Below are 27,969 nucleotides of genomic sequence, written 5' to 3'. Positions count from 1 at the left end.
TCTCCCAGTCTCCTGTGTCGTTTTTTGGCGCCTCTCAAGTTGTTGTCCCCCACAGCTGAGTCATACAATGGCCTAATGTGCCTCACATCAGTGGCACCACTAACTTTTCAAAGCAGTTGGCATGGTTTGGTAGAGCAGCAACTTCAAACTGGATCTCTCATATTTCACCCAAACTTTCCTTCTGTTGTAATGTTGCTGCCTGCCACATTGAGGGAGGGAGGCAGTGATTTTCAGAAGCTACAACTATAGCCGAACTCAGGATGCCCCTGAACTTCTGGTTCACAGAAGCCACTGCTCTATCCTCCAACATCAGCTCTAATTAGTTGCCAGCGTTTCTCAAGTGATTTGGCAATTATAAAGTATACAGCTGCTGCCAGCATGGCGCAGAGGGTACAGTCCCTGCCTGTGTATTTTAAGAAAGAAGGGACACCCACACAATGCATAACACAGAGAAACAAAAGGCAAGTGCTTTTTGGATACAAACTTAAAAGTGGCACATTTAAGAAATAAGCTATAGTTAAAAAAAGATGTCAAAGCAACGTATTGCCGTATGTTAAATAATAACACCATTGCACAAGCTCCTAGATGAGGTTTGCTTGTTCTCTTTCCCTTCGCTGCATGCCTCGTCACATCTAACCTCTGGGGTTTTGTGAGACTGAAAGTTACCCTTTTATAGAACATGTAATTGAATAGAGATTTCAAAAGAACTTGCTTTCTAATGGATGTCAACCGGTTGTGATTAATTCCTTCTTTCAGCCTGGCTCTGCTCAGGCTCTCTCTCCACCCCCATCCAAACTAATGTTATTCTAAATAAGTAAATAAAGAGAATTTAAGGTCTAAAGAGACAAACTGCTAAGCACTGCTGCTGCAATCTGTATACATCCCTGGATGAGCTCAGAACAAATATATTTGACATGAATAGAGGCTGAGCAGCAGTATTAATGCTTGACGGACCAATCACTATCTTTTCAAACTGAATTTCACCCCCCCCCATTTCTTTTATGTATGGTTAGAGAAAGAGATTGTACAAAAAGTAAATGATAGTCATGTCAGTCCATAAGAAAAATCCATTTTAAGGCAGTATCTTTATTAGGCCAGCCAAAATGTCACAAAATATCCCCAGAACTCTTCATCACATTAGAAAGCAGGAGGGATATGAAAACTTACCACTTGTATGGAAGATGTTCTTTATACTTTCTGAACAACAGAACTGCAATCAGGTTCTAATTTTTTTAAATAAATGCTATAAAGCTCTTAAGCAGGGTGGGGAGGCCTAAGTTTACCCGAGCAGGGCCAACCGAAGTAATTTTCATATTGAAATTTTATTATGATAAGACTTCAAGAGCCTTTGAAAAAAGAAATGCATAAGTCATAACCTGTGTAGTGTAGGGTTAGATTTTGGACTGGGAATGAGAAGGCCTAGAGGAAAGGCAAAAAATTAAATGCAATACTTTTTAAAAAAGTGAAACAGAGCAGTCCAACAGCCCAATCCTATGCATGTTTACTCAGAAATAAGTCTCGTTGGTTCCAGGGGCTTGCTCATCATAAGAAAAAAGGGTAGAGATCTTTTCCTGTTCTATTGCTGTTGTCACAACAGAAGCCGAAAATTCAGGAAATGGGCCTGGCATTTCTCTGAGGAGGGCCAAGTTCCCACAACTAAGGCTCCGACAGTATGATTGTCTGCAACAGGAAGCTAAAAGAAATTCGCAGAATATTGCACTGACAAGTCATTTTTAAAAGCAGAACACTATGGTCTAATTCACTCTAATTGGCCTTTTCATTCCAACATTTGGGAGAGACAGATCCTGAACACATGCAATAACATCACATTCAACAGCAGGGTGAAAGGCAAAGCGACAGCTTTAAATAACACCCCTGCCTTGTGGAAAGCTAAGCAAAGAGGGAGGGAGAGGAGGTTGGAAGCTCCAAAGCAGCTACAAATCTGGCCACAGCCAGTTCAACATGACAGAGGGAGATGTTACAGTACACACCAAGAATTTGGTTTTATTGACTTCAACGTTTGCTCACTGAATGCCTCTCTTATAAGGGCTCTGTATACGTATGGCAAGGACACAAACTCTATAGTATATACTCTGTTTTTACATATAATTCACTTTCAGATAAAAACACTACTCAGAATGGCCTTCCTTTCAACAAGCAATTAACCACATCATATTTCAAAATATTATTGCTCTTTCGTTATTTGAAGCTCTCAGGTATGAATGTATTACCTGAATGTATTAGCATTCTATAAGCAGTGCTTATATTTACAGTGAACACCATTTATGCAATAACCTACCCAGGTTTTTAAAATGCATAGTGCCTTGAAATGAGGGGTGGGGAATCTATCTATTTCTCCATTTCACAGGCAGCTATAAAACAATTTCACTTTAAATGTAGTGGCCTTTTTTACAGTTCCATTTCTTCTTTGAAATAATAAGAGCTTGACTCACCCAGCTATGGATGTGTTTTCCTCCTTGCTGATATTTAGCACAGCTGTAACACTGTAGGTAGTATTAGGTCACATGTGCACTACACATTTAAAACAGTACTTTAAACAGCTGTGCCTTCCCCAAAGGATCATGGGAACTGTAGTCTGTTAAGGTACTGAGAATTGTTAGGAGAGTTGCCATTTCAGAGTGGTTTCACACTGAATCCCTTTTACACAGAAGGAGGTTCAGAAACTTCAGCTGGTGCAGAATTCGGCGGCCAGGTTGCTCACTGGGGCAAGATGGTTTGAGCATATTACACCGATCCTGGCCCAACTGCGCTGGCTGCCAATTAGTTTTCAGGCCCATTCCAAGGTGCTGGTTTTGACCTATAATGCTTCCAACAGCTCAGGACCACAGTATCTCAAGGACCGCCTCTCTCCATATGAACCTACATGGACGCTGCCATCATAATCTGAGGCCCTTCTTTATGTGCCTCCTCCAGGAGAGGTCTGGAGGGTAAGCAACACAATTGTGGAATTTGGGTGGCACCTTCATTATACACCTTTAGGTGCCAGGTGAGAACATTCCTCTTCAACCAGCTCTTTGACTGATTAACATCCCATATATTTTTAAATGTGTTTGTGTGAGGGGGGCTTTTTGAATTTAGGAAAGGGATGGAAAAATAAATACTGGATATTGTCCAACCACTGTGTAGAAAAAAGGGAATTCTATGTCAATCACTTATGTTAAGAAAGTGATGAGTTGTTTTTGAACTTGCCCAGAGAACAGTTTGATTCTGACCTACAAGTTGTCTGTATATCAGTCAAAAGCAAATACACCATTGTCATTAATTATGAAGGCATCTCAAAAGTATGCAGAACTTATTCTCTGGAATAGAGAACGAAAGAAAAGACACCCCTGTTATGATGGGAAGGCAAAACACAAGCCTGCACATTTGATAGGTCCAAATCAAAAGCTGCCTTTAACAGTGTACCATATCCTTCGAAAGAACAGAGAATCAGGAAGATATGAATGGTTCTGCTTCACATGGGTTTATGCAAACATTTTATGTAGTTCCCTCCCATGCAGGTTTGGAAACAAACTCACAACATAGAAACAGTTCCAGTATTTTACACACTGAGGTAGGCCACATCCAGTGGCTGTCATGTTGAAATGAAGCCGTGTTTTGATGGGGGAAAACCTTAAGGTGTCCTGCAGGTCTTCAAAACAGAATATTTGGACAATATGAAAGCAGCAGACTTTCATAGAGAGTGAAGCTCCAAACTATGGATGGCCTTCAACAAACAACTCTTCCTCACCTTGTGTACTGTTGTTGCTAGATCTGCTTCAGGAGCCAATTTGCAACTATCGACACCCACTTCCCTATGGTTGGCCTCATGCCACTCTGGAAACATGTTTATGAAGGAACCAGATGGGTCAGATTAATGATATGTTTCCATCCCATAGTTAACACTGCACAGCCAGGTGGGAAGGCGGTGTTTACTTGGGACGTAACCACATCTCTCACCTTGCCTATGTTTTCCCTTCCTAGATCATTATGTTATAGTACGGCATTGGATTGTGCTGAGAGGAAGAAGATCTGGACTATTGTGGGATGATACACATTGGCCCTGAGGCGGGCCTACTTCTCCCATTATCATATTTATACTGAGAAACATGTGGCAAACAATACATGGATCTTAAAGCATCAACTCTAGTCACGCAGCATGAAATTCTCATATTCATTCACATTCCTGCCCCAAATGGTGTCCAAAAATGTGTCTAATTCACAGAAAAGTAGCATTTGTGTAAGAATTTGCAAAGCATCCCAGAGTGAAACTATGGCTATGTACACATCGTGCATTTAAAGCCCTCCATCCGAATCCTGGGAACTGTAGTTTGTTAGGGGTGCTGTGGGGATAAACTACAGTTCCCATTATTTTGGGGGGAGAAAAGTGCTTTAGATGTATGCTACGTATGCAGGGCTCTTTTTTTGGCTGGAACTTGCCGGAACTCAGTTCTGGCACCTCTCAGGTGGGCGCCATTGCCATTCTAAGAGAACGAGGGAGGCATTCATGGTGAGTTCTGGCACCTCTTTTTCTAGAATAACAACACTGTGTGTATGTAAGCCTTCAAAGGGCTGCTCCTCAACAGATCGCTCTATGCCTTCTAAACCAAAGGTAGGGGAACTGCAGCCCTTCAGATGTTGTTTATCATAGAATCATGCAGTTGGAAGGGACCCAAGGGTCATCTAGTCCAACCCCCTGCAATGCAGGAATCTCAACTAAAGCATCCATGACAGATGGACATCCAACCTCTTCTTAAAAACCTCCAAGGAAGGAGAGTCTACCCCCTTCCAAGGGAATCTGTTCCACTGTTGAAAAGTTTGACACTCAACTCCCATCAGCCCCAGTCATCAGGGCCAATGGTCAGGAATGTTGGGAACTTGTGGTCTACAACATTTGGAGGGCCAGAGGTTACCTATCCCTGTTCTAAAGAGAAGACCACCTGGTTGGTAGGAAAGGGGAGGTGGCCAGTGTTAGGGGCAGGGGGAAAGAGAGCGAAAGCAATGAGAAGAAGCTTCCATCTCAGCCCTGCCCTGTTACAACCAGCTAACATTAAGCTGTTGACGTAGCAGGAACAGGCAGATGTTAGGGTTTTGTAACAAGAAATGGAAAAGAATGTACTACTTAAAATATATATTAAAAAATAGCTGCTTTAGCTCCTTGAGCCCAATTCTTTGCTTGCAGCCTTCTAGCTAAAGCCAGCAGCAGAAGTGGTTCAACAAGAACAGTCTCTGAGAGCCACAATGTGAATTATGTTGTTCTCTTCATTGTGCAGTGTTGGACTTTGGCTGCTCTGCACAGTAGACTAATGAGCTGAATTTAGCTATTTTGGGAAATTATATAGAATTGTGTTCCAAAGGGGCGGGGGATGAATTCTGGTAAAACAGAAAAACACTGGCAGCCTGGCATGCCCCCAAATCTTTCCAAAGTTTTTAATAATAATAAAAAAACCACGAAGTAGAAAACATTAAGGGTAGGGTCAGGTGTGTCTTTGCCCTTTGTTTTGTAATTCTGTAGAATGCAATGAGATTAACTGCAATGAAAACAAATTGTCCCTTCACTGGGCTGATGACCTAATCAGATAACTGGCACTGCCATTTTTTACTAGGGGTGTGGTAGAATGACTCCAGTCCCTCCTCATGGACAGGTGATCAGGGTTCTTAAAGCTGTTCGTTGTCCAGCCCACATGCTCAAAAAGTGACTCTGGCTGGGTGCAGACATAATGCAAACTGAACCCATAGTGTGATTGGTGCTTCCAAACATAGAACAGGCAAGTTCAAGTTTAGAACTGCTTTTGTTTCCCACCTGCCCAGGAGTGAGCTTCAGAAGTTCCATCACTCCCATGCCCGTGATGTTAACAGCCTCTCAAGGCCAAGTTATGGCTCTAACCATGGTTTGTCAAAGATCCAGATGTAAAAGCAAATGAATCAGCACATAATGATTTCCACTGACATCAGCAGGCTGCACTGGAAGATGCTAGCCGAACAGCAGCCAAGAGATTTGTCTGGTTCTTACTGAGCAAGGTCAGCGCTGCCATGCAGCAGGAGGAAGCAACCTGATTGAGACAGCACCACAAGGGGAGGATAGATGAAGCAAGGAATTGAGTGGCACTGTGGGTTAAACCACAGAGCCCAGGACTTGCTGATCAGAAGGTCGGTGGTTCGAATCAAGAACAAGCAGACTCATCTAAGTAGGCACTAGCTGGCAGTGACAGTCTCAAGAGCATAACTTTCAGGCAAGCTTCTGTTGTTGGCACTTCTCACAAATCTAACCCAATGAAGCCACCATGCCAAAATGAGAGCTTACAGTCCTAGGATTAGTTACAACCTATGCGGGTGGCGCTGTGGGTTAAACTACAGAGCCTAGGACTTGCAGATCAGAAGGTCGGTGGTTCGAATCCCCGTGATGGGGTGAGCTCCCGTTGCTCGGTCCCTGCTCCTGCCAACCTAGCAGTTCGAAAGCACGTCAAAGTGCAGGTAGATAAATAGGCACCGCTCCGGCGGGAAGGTAAATGGCGTTTCCGTGTGCTGCTCTGGTTCGCCAGAAGCGGCTTAGTCATGCTGGCCACATGACCCGGAAGCTGTACGCTGCCTCCCTCGGCCAATAAAGTGAGATGAGCGCCGCAACCCCAGAGTCGGCCACAACTGGACCTAATGGTCAGGGATCCCCTTAAACTTTTAAAAATGTTGGTCATAGTGCAAGTAGGGGGCACCATTTGGGCTCTGCTTCAGGCTGGACGTCTTGGACAGGCTCCATGACTGAGAGCGCCCTTCCAGCCCGACTGAGCTGCCACTGCCTGGCCATTTGTGGTAAAGGCAAGCTTTCCCCTCCCCATAAAAGTGGGTGGCAGTTCTTCCCAGTGAGCTGCTTCACCAGCTGCTGCTGTTCAAAGATAGGAGAAGTTGCAACCCAGCCATAGGAGCCAACTCCTAGGGACTGAGGGGACTTTTGCCCCACTCAATAAAGTATTTGAGGGGGCTGGGCCTCCCCAAAGTTGATGGGCATTGCCATTCAAATGGTGTGTGTGCACCATGTCATGTGGTTGATTGTGTGGTGCAGGTGGGGCTTAACCCCCCCCCCAATATTTTATTCCAGTTGGCACCACTGGACCCAGCAAACACAAGTTGCTGTAGCATTATGAAAACTATATGGGTGAGGACTTGGTCAGCAATCTGGTTGGGAGACCAGTGTAAGCTGTGTCTCTGTTTGTTTGATTAGAAGAAGCTCCTTGCATGTGCATGTGTTGTTGCTCAAACTGAAGGGAGAAAGCTATTCTGCTTCAATATACCCTGATCCCCAACCCAGTTAAGTCAAAAGTGCTAGGATATAAGCTGATTTATTCCTTTTACCACTAGAAAGCCGACTTTGAACAGATTTTTTTTTGGGATCACAGAGACCTACTTCCTGAAGGGATGTATCTAGGGTTGAGGTGCCGGTCAGCAGGTAAAGGCAGCAGGGCAAACAGCCCAAACAAATCCTTAGGAAGGAAGAAGGTAGGATAATGCCTCTTCAGCTTCCCTCGACATCCACCACTCCTGTTACAAAAGTAAAGAGTCTTCCCTCTTCTCTGGACCTTCTCGAACCGACTCACTCACCCCCCTTTTACTTGCGTCCTCCCGCAAGGATATGTTTCTGCCTAAATCTTTGTGCTCCCTATTCCCAGTCTAGTTCCAGCACCTTGTTGTTTCAGGTTCCCCCAGGCCAAGGAGAGTGGGAATTCCTCCCTCAACCCCCAGCCTGAGGACCGCTTTCCTTCATGGGGAAACTCTCAGGGACTGCCTGTCATTGCTGGCAAAAGTGGGTGAAGCAACCAACGTCCTTCCGAGCTCTGCACAATCAGCTTACAGCCACACCAAAGCCAGAGGTTTCTGCACTCACGTCTTTACACTTAGCTGCCCACTCAGTCACACAGGAGGTAGGATCACACTTCACACTGGCAGCCAGGCAAAAGAACTCAAAGTAAGCGCTTGGAGTGGCGTGGGGAGATTCCTGAGGACCAGAGGGGGGAGGGGAGAGAGAGAGAGAGAGTGTCCTGGAGGGCCAATCCTGGTTCTGAGGTTCTGCTTCCCCACCCTGGCACCAGTCTCCTCCTAGGCCCCATCCTAGGAGGTTCCCTAGGTAGAGGATGGCACCCTCAGATAGCTGACAGCTCAGTCCTGACATGTAGGAAGCTGCCTTTATTTCCACTGTACTCATCCTGAGTGTAATGCATAGAAGTTAAAACTGGGCTTGGACTCCTCTAACAAGAATCCTGCTTGTTTTTGGAGACCCCCCCCCCTTTTATTTTCAGACACCTCCACCACACTCTTAAAATACTATTTATTACATTTTTATCTCAAACTTCCTCCAAGGAACTTGGGCTCCACTCTCCCATTTTATTTTCACAACAACCCTGCAGAGGTTAAGGTAGGCAGAGAGTGAGAGTGTGGGGAAATCTTATGCAAGATTGCACAGTGAGCTTAAAGGCTGGTCTCATGGCTGAGGTAATTGAACTCCAAGTCTCCCCACTCGAAGTCTCTCTCACACACTAGCCAGTCACTGCAGTACATTTTTTAAAGTGAATCGTGTTGCAGCAAAGCCCTCTCATCTACCACCAATACCATCAATGGTACCATTAGCAAAAGGCAAAAGATTTATACCTGAAGAGAAACCAGTGTGTATCAATGGCACCACTAGTAACACAATATTGATTTATTTTCCTGTGATTGTTTGGTACATAGAGGCTACACATGCCCCCCCCCCCATTTTGATGTTTCCTCTAAATAATTCTGTTTTCCAGAGGATCATGTATGCTAGGATCCATCATTTACTGCATACCTCAGTTTGGGTCAGAATTGCATTTCCTGGTCTGCAAATCCTGGTTGCCAGAACTGTTCCTGCCCTCCATTCATTCATACATGCTGCGTTTGGGGCAGGCACAGGCAACAGCTGTCATGGACAACTGTGGCTGATCTATACAATCAGACAGAAAGATCTTGTAAATTCAAACAAAATGGATAAAGAACCAGGAGGTGGTGTTGAACAGCAGAGGGAGAGGGAAAATTTGACTCGATAGCAATGGAAATGAGTATTTTATCATCTTGCCTACCTGATTTGAAAGACCACAAAGCTTCTTTCACATTCTCTGGCTCTCCCAGCAACAGCTGTGCCTTCTGAAACTGAGCAACAGTCCCTTTAAGTGCCGTGCTCTGAAAGCACATGCATACACTACATAACCAGACTTGCAGTGCTGCCAGTCCAGCCCCTTCTTTTTTGGATTCAGCCGATGGGGAGCAGGAGAGGGAAGATGGCAAGCGGCAATTCTTCACCAGCTCACTCACAGAGAAGCCTGAGCAAAACAAATCTAATTAGCAGCCTCAAAAGGCACCGAGAGACAACGCAAAAGGGCGATGATGTTTGATTTTCAACTTGTGCCTCTCCCCATTCCGATATACCCTATAAATGAAAGAAGTCCCTTTCACAGAACCCTTGTGGTTTCCAGACATGCCAGCTGCTACCCCCTTTCTCTCTCCCCCCCCCCCGGCTTTCTCAGTCACCAGAAAGAATGAAAAAAGTAATAATGCATGGCAAGTGTGGAAGCTGAGAGGAATGAGATTGCTGTACTTACCTCCACCAGGCAACGATTCCTAGCTCCTGGCAGAGGTCTCCAAGGAGCAATTCATTTTGTACAAAATTAGATGCAACCAGTTTCAGAAGCAGCGCGTGATTGTGAAGGGGGGGGGGCGGGGGAAGAAACCACAGGTCCAGCCTATTCACCTTACGCACTTGCCCTTTCTCTGTCCAATTCCAAGGCTTTCTACTATAAATCAAACCTCCATGTGGCTGCTGCAGCATCTGTCTCCTTCAGATGCATCTGCATGGAAATAGCATGCTACTTTCTTTGGGGTGGGGGAAAAAATAAGTTTTAAATACAATTTGTTCTGCTTTTTAATATGCAGTTTGTCTCCTTCTGCAGGGAATTACTCAGCCAGTCACATGACTCAAAGTAGCACAATTATATAATTCAAACTGGGCTCAGGCTGTTGTGGGGAGAGGGGGGCGGGTTACATTCTGGGAAGCCACAATCGAATCACAGCAACATGGAATAGTGTGTTCTAATAAAGCAGGCTCCATGGTTGTTTTCACCACTCCTTTCCATAAGGGGAAATCAAGGACCTGCACTGTTCAGCATCAACTTCACCTGCCCCCAAATTGGAGAGCAATACAAAAGACCACAGGAAGTTCAGAAAACAACCAAGTTGGCTAAAACTGCCAGCTTTTGGATGGAGGAACTGAGTGTTTCTTACTAGGCTGTATGTGTATTTTAAGATTTTGCACAAGTGCAATCTGAGCCTTCCTGACTGCAACTGTGGGCTCCAAACAAAGCCTGCCCACCGAGTCATCCTCAAAAAAATTCATGGCGGGTGAAACTTTGCACTGCCCAATAAAGACCAAGCAGGCTTTCTCCCGGGTAGACACTTATCGGATAATGTGAGAAACATAATTAATATCTTAGAAAAATTACAAGTGAACATAAATACTAAAGCAGTTTTGATTTTTGTGGACGCGGAGAAAGCCTTTGACAATATTTCTTGGAGCTTTATGAAGAAGAACCTACAGGGGATGGGGGTAGGCCAAGGATTTGAAAACGGTATAAGTGCAATTTATTCAGAACAAAAGGCTAAATTAATTGTAAATAATGTGGTGACGGAAGAATTTAAGATAGAAAAAGGGACACGACAAGGTTGTCCAATCTCCCCATTGCTCTTTATATCGGTCCTGGAGGTTTTGCTAAATATGATTAGAAAGGACCAATTGGTAAAAGGTATACAAGTCGGTGCTAAACAGTACAAATTGAGAGCATTTGCAGATGACTTAGTATTGACGTTACAGGAGCCAGAATCTAGTACCAAAAGGGTTTTAGAACTGATTCAAGAATTTGGTCATGTTGCGGGATTTAAACTGAATAAGTTAAAAACCAAGGTGTTAGAGAAAAATTTAACACCAATTGAGAGAGAGAGGTTTCAGAATGAGACTGGTTTGACAGTGGTTAAGAAAGTGAAATACGTGGGGATTAACATGACAGCAAAAAATGGGAATTTATTTAAAGACAACTACGAAAAATGCTGGGCTGAAGTGAAAAAAGATTTAGAAATTTGGTCAAATTTGAAGCTTTCACTGCTGGGCCGTATTGCTGTGATAAAAATGAATGTATTGCCTAGAATGTTGTTTTTGTTTCAAACATTGCAAATTGTGGACAAAATGGATTGTTTCAAGAAGTGGCAGAGAGACATTTCTAGATTTGTCTGGCAGGGCAAGAAGCCTAGAATAAAATTTAAAATACTAACAGATGCAAAGGAAAGAGGTGGATTTGCCCTGCCAGACTTTAAACTTTACTATGAATCAGCAGCTTTTTGCTGGTTGAAAGACTGGCTGCTTCTTGAAAACGCAGACATTTTGGATTTAGAAGGTTTTAACAATGTATTTGGATGGCATGCATATCTGTGGTATGATAAGGTCAAAGCACATAAAGCATTTAAAAACCATATTGTCAGGAAAGCATTGTTTAATGCTTGGATAAGATATAAGGATTTATTGGAAAATAAAACCCCAAGGTGGCTGTCACCAATGGAAGCGAAAGCTCAGAAAAAGCTTAATATGGAGGTCAAATGGCCGAAATATCGGGAAATTTTGGGAAAAGATGGAGACGGACTGAAACTGCAGAGTTTTGAGAAATTAAAAAACAAAGTGTGAGACTGGCTTCATTATTATCAGATAATGGAGGCATATAATTTGGACAAGAAAAGTGGCTTCCAGGTGGAAAAATCAAAATTAGAAACAGAACTGTTAGAACCCAAAACTAAGATTTTCTCAAAGATGTATAACTTGCTGTTGAAATGGAATACTCAGGATGAAACGGTGAAATCTGCTATGATTAAATGGGCACAAGATGTTGGACATAACATAATGATGGCTGACTGGGAACAGTTATGGACCACAGGTATGAAGTTCACGGCATGCAATGCCTTAAGAGAGAATATTATGAAAATGATATACAGGTGGTACATGACCCCAGTCAAGCTTGCAAAAATCTATCATCTGCCCGATAATAAATGTTGGAAATGTAAAGAAACGGAAGGTACATTCTTTCACCTTTGGTGGACGTGCCCAAGGATTAAGGCTTTCTGGGAGATGATCTATAATGAATTGAAAAAAGGTATTTAAATATACCTTCTTGAAGAAACCAGAGGCCTTTCTTCTGGGCATAGTCGGCCAATTGGTGCTAAAGAAGGATAGAACTTTCTTTATGTATGCCACAACAGCAGCAAGAATACTTACTGCAAAGTATTGGAAGACACAAGACCTACCCACTCTGGAAGAATGGCAGATGAAGGTGATGGACTACATGGAATTGGCGGAAATGACTGGCAGAATCCGAGACCAGGGAGAAGAGTTGGTGAAAGAAGATTGGAAGAAATTTAAAGATTATCTACAGAAATATTGTAAAATTAATGAATGTTAGAATGTTAGAATGAAGTTAAGTGGTTTAAGCAGTATTGCTATAAAGGTGTATGTAAAAATGGATTGATATCAGGTAAAAATTTAAAATTATACTATATTAAGTTAAAGGATTAGGAGAAAATAAAGAGGGAAAGAAATTGCTGAATTAACTAATTGAATTGGAACACAAAAAAGGGAGGTATGAGGAGGTCAGGGAAACAAGGATATGAATGTAAGGCATGGACAGATTGATTCTTCTTTTTTTCTTTTCCTTTGTAAGTGTTTTTACTTTTTTATTCTGTATTTTGTATTTTATATTTTCTTTGTATTTTTAGTTTTGTCTGTTATTTTTGTACTTCTTGTTTTTATGTAATTCTTTTTTCTGAAATTTTAATAAATATCATTAAAAAAAAAAGAAACTTTGCACTGCCCAGCACCTTTTCATTTATTCTGCTGTTGCTCCGCACTGGGGGAGGGGAATGTCTGCTGTTTTAGCCTCACAATAGCCTTGCAAGGCAGGACAGAAAGAAAAGGTGGTATTCATTTTAAGTCCTATTCACAATAGAAGCAGTAAGCATGACTAACTTGAGGCTATTGGTTTCAGTGGGTCTAGTCTGACTACAACATAGCTGAATACAACCCAGCGATTGTTCAAGGCTACAGTTTAAGCTTCATTGCTGAGCAGAAATGAACTCCGCTCTCCACAATCCTGACTCAAGTCTCAGCTCCTCCAAGTCTTCCAGAGCAAATGTTTAACTTTGCTGGATTGCACAGAATACTTCCACTGGACTTTGCAGTGCCCCATTTCAGCCGCTCACACATTTTTAACGCCTCTACCGATCTGTCAGCACTATTTTATTTATACTATACTTTGCTTATTAATTAGTGCCCCCTTTTTTGCCATTTGATCCAGCTAATGGATTTCTCTGTGCAATTGGTTTAATGGCTTTGATACTTAAATTAATTGATTGCTTTCGCTCTTCAGAGCCTTTCCCGAGGACATCGCTCTCCATAAAGACCTCACCTAAAAACCACTCAGCTGGTGGCAATACACTGGTAACCTCTTTCAAACACTTTGTAAGCTAGACCTGTGGTGAAAGAAATCTGGAGCAAGTCAAGAACTGTATCAGCTCTGCCCACTGTGAAATCCACGGATGACGATCCCAACAACCCTTTCTTCACAAAAGTAGGGAAGACACAAACATGGAACACATGGACCCTTTGCGATAATACTTTCATTCCACCTACCCTATCTCTAGGGTTGAGTCGGGCTGTTTCCAACAGCCTAGCTCAGGCAAAATCGTCCCTCCAGATGTTTTGGGACTACAACTCCCATCATCCCTAGTTAACAGGACCAGTGGTCAGAGATGGTGGGAGTTGTAGTCCCAAAACATCTGGAGGGACGATTTTGCCTATGCCTGGCCTAGCTCAGTGTCTAGAGCATTAGACTCTCAAGGTCGTGGGCAAAAGATTCCTGCATTTCAGGGGGTTGGACTAGAGGACCTTCAGGGACCCTTCCAATTCTACAATTCTGTGGTTTTATGTTGCTACCTCTTCACTGCTGTTCCACCTCCTCCACAGTCACAGTGCTGCTTCCACTTCTCCTGGGTGCTGCTACCATTTCTTCCTCCTTCCCAGCTGTGTGTGGAGCAGCCTCACCCACTGCCCATTCACTGAAAGTGGACTTTTATAGAACAGAATGGGAGGAGGAGGAGAGAGATGCTGGGGCTGCCTGTCACTCACTGTGACTGGAGGGGTGGGGCAGAAAGAGCTCATATACCCCTGAAGTCAGCCCTGCCCATGATTAATGAGTTTCCCCTTGGTATGCAATTCACAGAAGCCTTCAACAAGCCTCCTTCCATTACTTCCACAAAAGCCTCAGAAATAAAATCTACACAAATTACTTGTGGGAACTGCATTCAAATTGCCGGTTCTCAAAACCTGAATCACATCACTCTGATTCCTATAGCTGTATCAATTATACTTAAGGATGCCACTACCTTCAAAAGCAGAATCGCCATCATGATGGATTTATATTGAAGCAAATGTTACCTGAATATTCTATATTCAAGAATGCAAGTACCCTGAGTGCGACAAGGCACGGTTGGGAAAATAATAGAATCATAGAATTGTAGATGTGGAAGGGACCCCAAAAACCATCCAGTCTAACCCCCTGCAATGCAGGAATCCTGCCCACAGCCATTCTTGGGTGGGCTTAAACCACCAACCTTCCTGTTAACAGCCAGATGCACTGACCCACTGTGCCACCGGGAAATGCTTAAATAGCTAGCTTATTTATTTTAGTCAATTTATATCCTGCCTTTCCATCTGTGAATGCCCAAGGCAGCTAATGCTATACAATTTAAAAACATAAGAGGCTGTCTTGTGCTGAGTCAGACCACTAGTCCGTCAGGCCACTGGTCCATCTTGCTGAAGATGGACAGAGCTCTGTAGGATTTCATTCCTAGCCTTGCCTGCAGATGCTAAGGCATTCTTCATGCAAAGCAGCTGTTCCATCACTAAGCTATAGCCCTTCTCTAAGAAAAACAATAATTGATAAAAGATTTTTTTAGAAAAAGAAAACATGCTGCAAGCAGACAGAGCAGAAGTCATCAACCAGACAGATTAACAAATGCTTGCCAAAGTGTCCTTAGGAGGTGATGAAAGAAGACCCACAAATGGATTTTTCATGGCAGAGTTCCACGTCCTGGGTGCAGCCACAGTCAGGGTGACTTTCCATCCAGTGATCCTACGAAATGTACCTCTGACAAAGGTGGACAAATCATACCCACTTCAAAAAATCACAACAAAAATCTCAAGAAGCCTCTTGAGGAGTATTTTAATTTAATTTCCAACATAAAATCTATTGGAAGCAAGAGAGAAGTGCAGGATATATAGCCTCAGTGCTTCCCGCCCCCCTAAAAAACATATACGTTTAGAAGAACTCTCATTTTCCTACCTATATTGAAATACTGCCCCGCAATGAGGCCAAACTTAGATTCTCAAAATGTTTAGGGGTATGCTTCCCCCTGCATCCCCCCAGAAAAAAGCACCGTATAGTCTGAATGTCATAAGGCAGCTTTAATATGGAGGACAACACTGAAACACTGGTTTGAATCCCCCCCCCCCCACTTTCCTTCTCTTGCACTTACATGGCAACTACCACACTTCTGAGAATTATTTCCACCCTCAACTTTACTTAAACTGACACCTAGGCTTTGCATGCCTAGTTTGAAAACTGTTACTGGTGAAAGTAAAAGCTATAGATAGCATTTGAATAATGACAAAACTATGCACCGTCAGCCATTCAAACTACGAGGGAGTAAGCTCTGCTGAACTTGTGATTCCCAGCAATATAAAAGCCATACTGTCTCTAAAAGGAGTTTCAGGAACTTTTGAAAGCTGATTTGCATCCCAGGAGAGAAGGGGGCAAAACAGACACACTGGATTTCACTTTTAATGACCCTGTTGCCTTGGAAAGGAAAAGGGGGACAGGGCCAAAACAGATAAAGGAGGCTCAAGGTCATGTTACCCACCGTTCTGTCACTTATAGGAGCTTGCAAAGACTCTACTCCTCCATGAACTCCTCTCTGCTAAATCCCAACAACGCCATCATGCAAGCACACCCACTGAACTCAATGCTACTTATTTCAAATTAAACTTGTGAAGGAAGATTGTGGCTGCCAGTGCCTGTTTCTCTCCCACTGCATGATGGGGCAGGAAGAAAAAGGCTGACACCAGCAGAAAGGAGGAGAGAAAGGTTGTTTTTGAATGACCTTCAGAGGGGATCTACATCAAGGCCTTTCTTTTGAAAAAACCTTCTTTCACAAAGGCCAGTTGCTCTTTGATAAATAAGTGTTATAGTAATGCTAATTAAACAATTGCTTAAAAAAATATTCCAGGGTGCATGTGTGATTTAGAAATGGCTACGGAGGTGAACTGTAGCCTCCAGTTATGCAGTGATGCATACGGCTTAATGGCCTTATAGGGGAACCCCCGTTTAGATGATAGCATGCTTTACTTCAAGGGGTTTTGTTTGCAGTCCCAAACTCTTATCCATTCAAGTTTTCTAGGAAGCATGAAGATGTGGCTCTGGGACACCTTAAACTTCAGCAACTGGAACGCAAACATATATAGACATTTAATTTTAACAAAGTAAAATTTGTGTGGAATTATTTTAACATGAAACCAGCAGTGTTTGGGCTGCTTCTTTTTAAAGTTCTTAGAATGCCAAGAAACTGCAGCACATCACTGGTCTTTGCTAAGGTGTTAACTGCCTACTGATTAAAGATCATAATCACAAAAGGCAAGGAAGCAGAGAAGGAACACACAAAATAATGAAACTGCTAGCAATAAAAGATATGCTCAATTGCACTACCCATATTGTTTGCTCTGAGTGGCTTTGTCCACCTCTTATATCCAGTCTGCTTAAACCAAATGCTATACACCGGTGTGAGACTATACCAGTGTTTCCCAACCTTTTTTGGGCAAAGGCACACTTGTTTGATGAAAAAAATCTTGCGGCACACCGCCATTACAGCCCCGTGACGTCAGCGCGCAGCGTCACGCCGGGAGGGACGCACGAAAGTGAAAGTTTTCAAATTTTTTCCCTCCCCCTTGCCGGGGAACCTCCAAGCTTTGGGGGTGGGGGGGGGAGGAGGCAGCAAAGCGAGGGACTGAGGGACGGCGGCAGCTGAGGCGGCGGCGGCTGTTGTGGTGGTGGCGGCGATAGCGGGCGGAGGAAGGGGCGGCGGCGGGGCCGAGGTGGCCGGCGGCGGCGGGGGAGGCGACGGCGGGTGGAGCAGGAGGGCGGCCAAGGCCGGTGAGGGAGTAGGGTTGCCCGGGGCTTGAGGAGCCGTCGCCGGGAGTTGCTGCTGCTGTTGTTGCTGCTGCTGCCCGGACATGCCGGCCTCCTCCTCGTCCGCTGTCTCGCGCTCCTCCCTTCTGCACGCGCTGCCCCGCCGCTGCCCCATTGGCTGGGTCCTGTCAGCTGATCCTGTGTGTGTGTGAGGGGAGAATGGAGAGAGAAACCTCGGCACCACCACCGCGGAGCCGCCCCCGGCTCGACGCGGATCCTCGCCGCCGCCGCCTCTCACCGCCCGACTCGCCCGCCTCCCTCCCATGGCACACCAGCCAACGTCTCACGGCACACTTGTGTGCCGCGGAACACCGGTTGGGAAACACTGGACTATACTCTCTGTTCCTTGGCAATCAGTAGCACTCATCTGTTGGCAGGGCATAATGGTGTCACTTAGCTGACCTATCATCTGCATTGCTGCAACATACCAGAAAGTGCAAGGAGGGGGCAAGGTCAGCATGGTGCAAACGTACTGGTGGAAGCAGCAGATTGGCTTCACCGGTGTGCTTGCACCACACTGACCTCACTGCCGTCTCACACTTTCCCCTATCCCTCCTGGTATACGGCAACAACCTAAGGTGATGGGAAGTCAGGCAAGCACCACTGCCCCTCTGACCACTGCTGCTTGCAACACTGGTGGGAGCTGTATGCTGCCACTCTGTTCTAGACTGCATAGCAGCCAGGTGGCCTTATATATCCAAGAGGCCATGCTCCAACAGAACGGCCCTCTTGATGGTGCTATCCATTCACCACGTCTGAAGAGAAAGTGCACTAAAAGAGGAGTTTTTGATGAGGTGCCCATCATGTTGCAATTCTCTTTCTTGGGAGGGAATTCTCTTTCTCATCTTTTTTTTTCTTCGTAAAATCAAACAAATTATTTGTTGGGACCAGTGTTTCGTGGTGGGGTCAAGCCATTAAGTCACATATAAGCATTATTTGTTAGGCTGATTAATGTGCATTTCTGCCCACTGTATTCAATTGTCTTATAGTAAACCAGACTATCAAGCTCAGTATAGCCTATTCTGGTAGATCTCCAAGGTCCATGGCGGGAATATTTCTGACAACAAGGGACAACTGGCAGGGCTGGATGGTACCTCAGGGACAGCATCACATTGCTTACTGGGATGGTCACAGTGAGACTGGGACGACTGGAGCACACTGGCAAGAGCAGTGGATTGGCAGTGTATCTGAACAACTCTACCCTTTCTATTGGCCTGCCTACCTCCGTACTGCCCTAGTAAACAGAAGTCATGCTGCAGCCAGGAGGCTAGCTTGGCAGCCGCCCTAAGAAGTGCTCCTGCTTTTAACTGGAAATGCTGGACACTGAAGCAGAGACTTTCCAAATGCAAAGCTCGTCCTCCGGCTCTGCACTGTCTCGTCTCCCCTTAGCTTTGCCTTTGGAAACTGACACGCTAAACGCCTCATTTAAATCAATAAGACTTTTAGGCCTTAATGATAGTCTTTTACCAAATCACATCTCTTAATTGCACAAATTTGGCCCAGTGTGCACAAAAACAAGTTGCTAAGCTGCTCGAATGTCAAAAAGATAGCAAGTGTCTAAATTTGAGGCTCCCTTTTGAGCTTGAGGCTCCAACTGGACTGGGAACAGCCCCCCCCCCTTTATATGCATTCTCTCCCTGCATGTTGAAATGGTCTAGAGTTAACTAAGAAGAAGAAATGAGAGGGGGGAGGAAGTAGTACAGTACCTTAAGGCTTATTCAGGCAATGTCAAACTGTGCATTAGTGTTAGTATTACATGCAACCAAGCCAGGAAATTCCGACAATATGTGCTTTGGGGATTAAATTATTTCTCCTCTCTCTTCCCCTCAAGATGTACTTATTTAAACATATTCCAAGGCTGCAATCCTAACCCCACTTCCCTAGGAGGAAGACCCTTTTAATTAAGCAGAAATTACTTCTGAGTAGACATGGTTAGGATTGTGGTGTAAAAGCTTACTTCTGTCTGTCTGCCTACTGCTGCAGTACTTCATTTTGCCCATGATCTGTTAAAGCATTGCTCAAGCTGAACCTGCCTCATGGAAGGTTGGAATTTGATGCAAGATCTCATTTCAAGGCTTGGGTCCATTCCTAGCTGTTAGGCAGTATGTTGAGGATACGTGGGTGGAGTTTTGATATGAGCCGGAATGTTCCTGTTCCATTTTGTTCATCTGGCCTTGCATTTATTTAGGAGAGAGAAATCTAACCAAATAAGCTTGTTATTCCACCAATGAAGACTAGGCAACAATTATTATTTTTGCTTTACTTTCCTAAACAGGTTCCAAGCCACCTGCAAACATGCACGGATCTGTCTTTTTATAAATGGTATCCACAGTCTTAAAACAAAAATATGCTTTGATTAAAACACACACATTTTTTTAGTATTGTAATCCAATTTCAAAGTCCCACCAGGATAATCAGACAAAAAAAATCTAAATCCAGCAGGCCAAAAATCTGTGAGATTTAGAAGGTTCATAAGGAAAGGTGTCAGGAAGAGAATAACCTGACTCCCCAAGGCCAAGGCAATCCATAATCTAGGCATGGCAGCAGAGAAGGCTTATCACCCATTCCTGCTGGCTGAACTTCCAAACAGGCCTTTTAACTTTGCTGTGAATCTTGACCCATAGCCTGAAATCTCTTTGTATCTTCCACAAAATGTTGAAACAGCACTTCTGGTGAGGGAGCACACAACCCTGCTATGGCCCATTTCCCCAATTATATGGCGAAGGGATGGGACACTTAACGTTCTGTCAACATTGACATGCTGGTAAATACATCCCAAAAGCAAGCAAAACAGACTTTTAGAATCACTCTTCTCTTAGGATTCCCTTCAAGTAGACTTAGCACTTTATGGCATGCCCTGACCCTTTAAGAGGCCCAAGTGGGGAGGGAGTCTCCTGCTTTTATTAAAAGAGAAGCGCAATACGAAGCCCTAGGATGGTAAGGGGCAGGTAGGAGCCACACAGGTTAAGTACCACAAGTATAAATAATAAAACAGGCCAAGTAACAGAGATACGAGTAAAATAGGTCAAGAAACACAGGTGAGGGTTATCAATGGATAATGCAACTAAATAAGAAAGAACGTGTTCCATTCCCTTTAATTAGACGAACCTAATTTAATGCAGGTGTGTTTGGTTCAACCACTAGATCCCAGCTTCATCAGGTAGGGAGAGGCAAGGGATTGGTTAACCTGCCAATTTTGGGTTTTCTTAGGTTTCTCATTTTTCCAACCTGAAGCTCAAGTTCTCCACATTTCCATGTCAAGTTTGTGAATTTCTTTTCATCCAAATTTTGCCTAATACACACATTCTTACAAAGCCATATCCTGTTACGAGTTGGAGGGCCAAGTTCTAAAGTGGGGAGCCTCGTGAAGACCCCTTGCACCACTTAGAACACTCGGAGTGGAATGCGACACATCAGAGTGGAGGGAGTCATGTGACTGTGATGACACGAGTAAGCCAAACACCCAAACAGGGCTGGAGCTTTGCTCTAGGCCAGGGCAAGACAGCTCACCTTTTATGTACCAAGTGACTTCCCTGTTCTCTCTTACGCGCCTCTGTTCTGAATGCCGATCATTGCATTATATCAGTTTTGACATACAGAATTCTCAATCCATATTATAGCCACAACAAGATAAAGTTACTGCTAATAAAAATAGCAAGGTTCTGAACCATTTCAAACAAATAAAATATAGAAAACAATAAAGTTTAGATTTTTGAAATGGAAATCTAATGTAATAACATTTATTCTCTCTGTTTCTCTAGAAGCTGCAGTAAATTTTATGCAACCAGACTTTCTAGAAGCAATTTACATTATATCTTTTTGATTGAATCCAGGGAACAAATCATTGCCAGATAGATACCATAACTCATTCATTCATATTTTACCTGTTTAGGCTTTCTTCCCTGGTGTAAACAGCAGTTGGGATCCTGAGTATCTCTTTGAGGCCCTTTTCAACCTGGCTTTGGGAGGGTGGGGCCCTGATTGACCCCACCTACAAAATCTGAGGCTGCAGAGGAGGCCAGCAGCTATCTAGGCTGTCTCTTAGTCAATGACCCTGATTATTGAGCCTGAGCTTCCACCTGCCATGAACCACCATTAGCAGCAACCACAACAGATATGTTCTACACTTAGGACAATATTTTATTCTCTTGCTTAATTGTGCTGTTTTAAATATGCATTTTATATTTGACTTCCATGAGCAATGTTTTCTTTTGAAATGTTCAAGATAAATTTGCTTGTGTTAAGTCTGCTGTTGAATGTGCATACCATAGTTGACCTCCTTTGCAATGTTTTATTTTGAAATCTTTAAGATAAAATTTTAACTTCCTATTAATTACGCTGCTTTGAATGCATACTTTATATCTGACTTTCTTCAGTAATGTTTTCTTCTGGGTTGTTTTATTTGTTATTTTAATGTGATGTTTTTTATTTTTTTATTTTTTTTATTTTTTTATTTTTATTATTTTATTTTTATTTTTAATTTATTTATTTTTTTTATTTGGTATTTTAATGTGGGGTTCACTATGAAGTCCCATGGCAGATTACAACAATTTAAAAACACAATATTAAAACTAGCTAGAACAGGTTGCAATCAAACAAATAGGATGGATCCTAATGTATGTGTGTGTGTGTGTGTATCACACAGTACATAATTAAACTGTATAACTCCTACAGGATGCAGAGATGGCCACCAACTTTAGGTGCCAGGCAAAAACATTTATTTTCTCCTAGGCCTTTAGCTAATTAAACAATCTATTACTTTTTAAACTTGGGATGGGGTTATTGCTTTTGCTTGTTACTACGTTTTGTGTTTTTGTATTGTAAGCATCTTTGGATGAAGGGCAGTATAGAAATAATAATAATAGGCAAGGGTAAAGAGGTGCAACTTTAGCATGCGATGAAAACCACATAATATTAACTGTTGAGTCAGTTATATCAAAATTAATCCATTGAATCAACTCAGATGGATCAGAGGCATCTCCCAAACAGGGCAGGGTCGAGCAATTTAAACAGAGCATCCCAAATGAACACTTGTCAACCAATTGGTTGTGTTCAGGCATAAGACTAAGGCATAGTTTAGCATTATGAGAGTAAAGCAAGGTGAGCCTCATGCAGTCCCCTTTCCTATCTCCTCCAGTGCAGCTACAAGGAAGAAATTGGAAGCATGATATCTCTAAACTCTAAACTGTGGTCAATCTTAACTGTGGTTAATGGAAAAAAGTTGCTTCTGCTTGACTGGCTGGCCTCTTTGCCTGCAAAAAACCCAACCAACTAACCACAGGAAAACAACTCAAAACTATGAAGATGAGTACAGCATCTATTGTTGGGGAGGGAAGCAGACAACCCGCTGAACATAATGGAACATTGCTGGTTTAAAGACATCTTTGGGGCCACATTGGCGAATGCTGTGTTAAATTATGGTTTAGTGTTATGTCTGAGCCAGTCCACTTTATAAGGAAATTGTATTGGACAGTGTTGGTCTTGCTTTTTTTTTAACTGCACAAACTTATCTATTAGCCCCCAGGGATGGAAAGGCATGATGACTAATATACCTTTAGAAGCTCTCAAAAAATGACCTACATTGCTTTCCCCGTAAATGGAAATATTATCTGATATCGGAAGACCTTTCTGAGTTCTGAAGCAAACACTGTAAATTGTATCGGAGGCGAGGGAATACTGATTTCAGATGAGAAGAGCTGTAGTATATTAAAGGTTAAGCTGTCCTAATTCAAGGGGGAATGGTGGCAAGCCAAGAGCCTTTCTGTGTGAATAGGTACAGCCAACTGTGTGGCAAGCTGGCTGCATTTGCTGGGAGAACTCATCTTGTAGAAGGATTCACATTGTAATTCACTTACAAAAAGGACACTTTGACAGAAATCCAATGCAGGGATTAGGATGTTGCACTAGAATATGGGGAGGTCTGCCCTGTTTCCCCTTTATTTTTTATTTTTGCCTACAGGGAAGCTGCTTGCTTTGCAAAGTGAACTGCTACAGACTTCAACCACCTGCTATCTTTTGCCCAGACTGAGGCATCTAGATCTATAAATTATCATATGCACATTTGTGTCATGAGTCCTTTAAGTACTTAGCAACACCCCTGCACTCAGCCATGTAGCTTGCTGGGGATCTTGGGCAACTTACTCTCAACACAGACTTCCCCACAGGGTAGTTGTGAGGATTGGAAAAAAGAGGGGAGAAGCACCACCCTCGACTTCTTGGAGGACAGGATGAAAAATGTAATCGATAATAAATCAGCAAAAAGGACAACAGATGACAACAGGCAGTTGGACAGAATGGAAGGCAGGTGAATGTTATGTTGTCCTGGTATGTTAATGTTTCCAGTTTGCTTAATCCAAGCTTTCAAGTCTATGAATAAAAAGGCAAGAAACATCAGTGGGTCAAGAATATATGAATGAGAGCAGTTAGCATAATAGAAGTACAGCAGTTGTGGCTGTATTTTGCCAGGGATCAGTAACCGGCTGCCCTGGGCAAAATCTTCTCCCTCTCTTTGCTAACCAAGGATGAAATGAACATATAGGGAACAATAGCAATAGGACTTTTGCGGTGTCCACGAGGAGCAGCACTCCACACTTCCTTCTCACACTGGCCTAGCATGAACATGGGCACCACTAAGCGCTCACTAGTCTACCTAGGACTTTCCAGCTTGCCTTTCTCATGGCCTGGTTGGCTACGGTCTTAGCTATGAGGAACTCAGAAAGATCAGGGGTGGGAAGAGTGATAGGTGCCTGCCTATCAGCTTGAAAGCAAATCAGTGCTGCACAAAATAAGATAATGGTTTATATGTAGTTGGGTGTCTTCTTCAGTGTGCTGTGGTGTATATATACCTTTGTAAATTTAAAAACAACAACAAAACGACCTGACAAGGTCCTGGGAGCTTCAAGAACATAAAAGATGTTGAAATGTTAATTGAGAGGACAGAGAGAAAGAGACAGAATATGTGTGAGAGGGAGTGCCATGGCTCCCCTTGAGCCCTCTGATTCAGACTAGGAGTGGGAAGCATTTGAAGAAGGGGAGGAAAGGGATGGTGAGACTAGGCCTCAAAGATCTCTTGATGGGCCTGGATCTAACTGATGAGAAGAGGTAGACACAGGTGCTGCCTCTTCCCTGCCCATGGAGGGCAAGAGGGGGTCAGGAGTGTGATCTGCTCTCAGAGAGAAGCAGTACAAAAAGAGAAAAGAGATTTGACCCTAGGTGGAGCACCCACCCCTGCAGGCCACGAATTCCCACTTGGACAGGGATTCTTGCAAGTACCTGCACATTCTCTTTCTCTCTTTTAAAGACTTGGCAAGGAAGAGAAAGGAAACTCGTTGGAAAAACTTTTCAGCTCCCAATGCTGCTTTGGAACTCTTGTGATTAATCTCGGACACCTGAACCTTGTTTTTTGGACCACATTTATTGTTGTCATTCCTTTGCCTTGTAAGAGTGTCTGGACTAGATACTGCTCGCTCTTCACCTCTGAGTTCATATTGTGGGACTGCTTTATAGTGAAAATTCACTTCTGTAATTACAAGCAAGTGCATCCGTTACTATTTTTGGGTGGGAAACAGGACAGGGGTGGGATTGGAATAGTAGAGAACAAGAGGAAATTGGTCTGTTCAAGCCTCCAACAGCCTGAGGTAATGGGGGTGGGGGGATGAAGTCCTAGTCCATGAGCCAAGGTAAGCCTTGTGTTTCATGTGGTGTATTGTTCTCCTATCACCAGCCACCACTGCTGGGCCACCTGTAGGCTCACTGACTTGTCTGCCACCTGCCCACTAAGCAAGACCCCCACCCAAGGGGTCTTTTGGGAGACTGCTGGCCCCACTTCACAACTGCAGGCCATCCAAAAGTACCTAAGATTTTCTATCGCATTGTTTGCTTCCTGATTTCAAAAAAGATACAGTGAAAGAAAACAAAGTGCAGTGATAAATGCTTTTTAATAAGGGAAATAGAGTCATCTCCATTATTTGTCTCACTCCAGTGCTTTTATGTTGAACTCTTCCCCCCTTTCCCTTTGCAAATAAAGCACACTAAAATATGCATTCCCTGTGGGTGTACCGGGAGTCTGCAGCAACTACAGATGATCAAATAGCAGAAGAGCAATGCAACTGACTTCACAATCATATGCCTTTTTTCTGAGAAGAAAACACACTCCTTCTGTCTTGCTGTAAGCTTAGCAAAAGGCTACATAGAGACTAATAAAATCTAACTGTGAGGGTGGAGAGAAGGGAGGGGATAATGCCTACATGAAGCAGTTATTTTTGGGTCTCAGCCATGGCTGAACGTATTTAATTAGTTAAATTAGCCAAATGAATCTGGGGAGGATAAATCAGAGAGATTTATTGTGGTGAAGCGCAAGGTCCAAAAGATGCATTAATATTATTTATAGAGCTGGCTTGCCCTTTAGGGAATTTTAAACCTACATTCTAATTTTCTAAGGGGATAAAAATGTTTAATGCCTATAGCAGATATCTCTGATCCATTGCAGCAACTGCTTGTATTTTGACCTGTAAAGGAGTCACTTCTTAAGAAATTGGGAAAGAGATCTCTATAGCTAGTCCCATAAGCAATATTCTCCCATTTAAGTGAACAAATTATTGCCATACACTCCTATGGAGGGACATTTCAGGACAATCTTGTAACGGGAACAAATACTATCTTATTGTCAAAGCCAATGCCAATACATTCCCGATCTTTTCAAAAGTACATAAAACACTTTTGTCTTGGTATACTGCCAAGCAACTATTAGTAGGATTTACTAATGAAAATTCAAAAATGGCAGGTTTACATATTCAGCTTTTAAATAAACGAATAACAGGTCGCTAATATATTTCTTTGATCAAAGCATCTCCTAGCACAATTATATGCATGTGTACTCAGAAGTATTACTGAATTTAATGGGGTTTGTTTCCAAGTGACTATAAGATTGTAGCCTGAATAGCCCAGCCCTATACCCATTTATTCAGAAGTAGGTCCCACTAGCTTCAGTATGGCTAACTTCCAAGTACAGGTGGCTGAATCTGCCTACAGTATTTTGGTTTAACCTTTTTCTCAGTCATAAGTTCATTTTGCTCCTTTACGCATACATTTGATAACTTTATTTTTAAAAGCCTGCATGAAATTTTGTATGCATTTTCATGCACATTTTCATGCATTTTTAAAATATTTTTTTATTAACAATGAGATAGTCATTTTTGTGTTTACTTTTCACCAATAGGCATTTTTAAAAACACATTATTTGGTTGGAGAAGTGCATCAGAAAATTTAGAGAAACCTGACTGTTGAAGGAGAGCTGGGCTTCTAGTTTATATATTGGCCTGGGAAGTGTAAATTTGGTTAAAAGGCAAAGCAAACTAATTACTCCCTCATCCCCACTCCCAAGTATATATGCATGTACACAGGATCATAACTGACTAACTGATAGTCCCTTAAAAGTTAACAAAGCTATCCAAATTCACCTTACAGTGGGATAGTCCCACAACTCAACTCCGCTGGCTATGCTGGCCTCCAGCCGCCCACCACGGATGAACAGCACTTTCCAGAGACCCATGGGCACAGTCCATTTAAAACAGTCTCATGAACAGTAATGGCATCACCCTAAAGAACCCTGGGAAGTGTAGTTCATTAAGGGTACTGAGAGTTGTTAGGAGAGCCCTCTCTATCCCCCTCACAAAGCTGCAATTCCCTTTAGCCATTTTCCACATAGCAGTACAAAGGATCATAGAATTGTAGAACTGCAGATTTGGAAAGGACCCTGAGGATCTAGTAGAACAACCGCAATGCATGAATATGCAGCTGTCCCATGCCGGAATCGAACCTGCTACCTTGGCATTACCGGCACCGCGCTCTAGCCAACTGAGCTATCTAGACAGTTAAAATAGCACCATGATATAGAATCATAGAATGAATGCAGGGCCGTCTTAAGCATATCCAGCGCTGTAGTTCAAATATCCCTCCGGTGCCCCCCCCCCTTTCCCAGAGTTGTTGGCCTTTCCCCAAGCCTCTGCGGGGGATTGCTGTCCTCAAACGCAGGCTTGGGAAGGAAGCTGCATGCCTGCCAGCCATATAGTTGGCGGGGCGCAGCTTCCATCCTAAGCCTCTGCAGGGATCGCTCTCCTCCTGCAGAGACTTGGGAGGCAAGCTGCACGCCCGCCAGCCGTATGGTTGACGGGGCACAGCTGGCGGGCATGCAGGGAAAGGGGAGGCCGCCGGCTAAGCCACGCAGCTCCCCCACTCGCTGGGGTGCCCCTGAGAGGCCAGCACCCTGGCGCAACGCACCAGTAAGCCTAATAGGAAAGACGGCTCTGAATGAATGTTTACTAGGCCTCAGCTCAAAAGTAAGATTCTAGAAACACAGGAAGCTGTCTATAATATTGGAGGCCATTCTCACCTCCAGTTAGTGATCAAGGACCGGAGATGGGCATCAGGGCCACAATAAAGTTGACACTATCTACCATGAAGAGCTTTATGATGGTAGAATTGCGTATTTTGCCATTAAACTTCAACCAGTACTTTTAATGCCCATCTTCAAAACATAAAGCATGATTTCGTATTAACTAAAACCCTATACCTCAAGGACTTGCTTCTCGTAATCAAGAGCCATAGAATAGCTGGGCCCCTTTTTATTTAATTG

General features: G+C 43.4%; 1 protein-coding gene across 8 annotated transcripts in view; it reads right to left on the bottom strand.

Moving 5' to 3' along the window:
• PHACTR1 (phosphatase and actin regulator 1) overlaps positions 1-27,969 on the bottom strand; it is a 262,469-nt gene that overhangs the window by 129,374 nt on the left and 105,126 nt on the right. Inside the window, exon 1 of one of the 8 annotated variants that reach the window (XM_081206394.1) lies at positions 9,606-9,875. The exons of 6 other annotated variants lie outside the window; for them this stretch is intronic. Coding sequence is in view for 1 of the 2 variants with exons in the window: in XM_081206388.1 (XP_081062514.1) it covers positions 9,087-9,198 (112 nt within the window). In the remaining variant the exon portion in view is untranslated. Of the gene's footprint in view, positions 1-9,086; positions 9,264-9,605; positions 9,876-27,969 lie in introns of those variants that run through there. One more of the 8 variants, XM_081206388.1, reaches the window with a different exon arrangement.

Source organism: Podarcis bocagei (assembly GCF_964188305.1).
Source record: "Podarcis bocagei genome assembly, chromosome: 8".
Classification (NCBI taxonomy): domain Eukaryota; kingdom Metazoa; phylum Chordata; class Lepidosauria; order Squamata; family Lacertidae; genus Podarcis; species Podarcis bocagei.
This window is presented reverse-complemented; position numbering and strand designations above follow the sequence as displayed.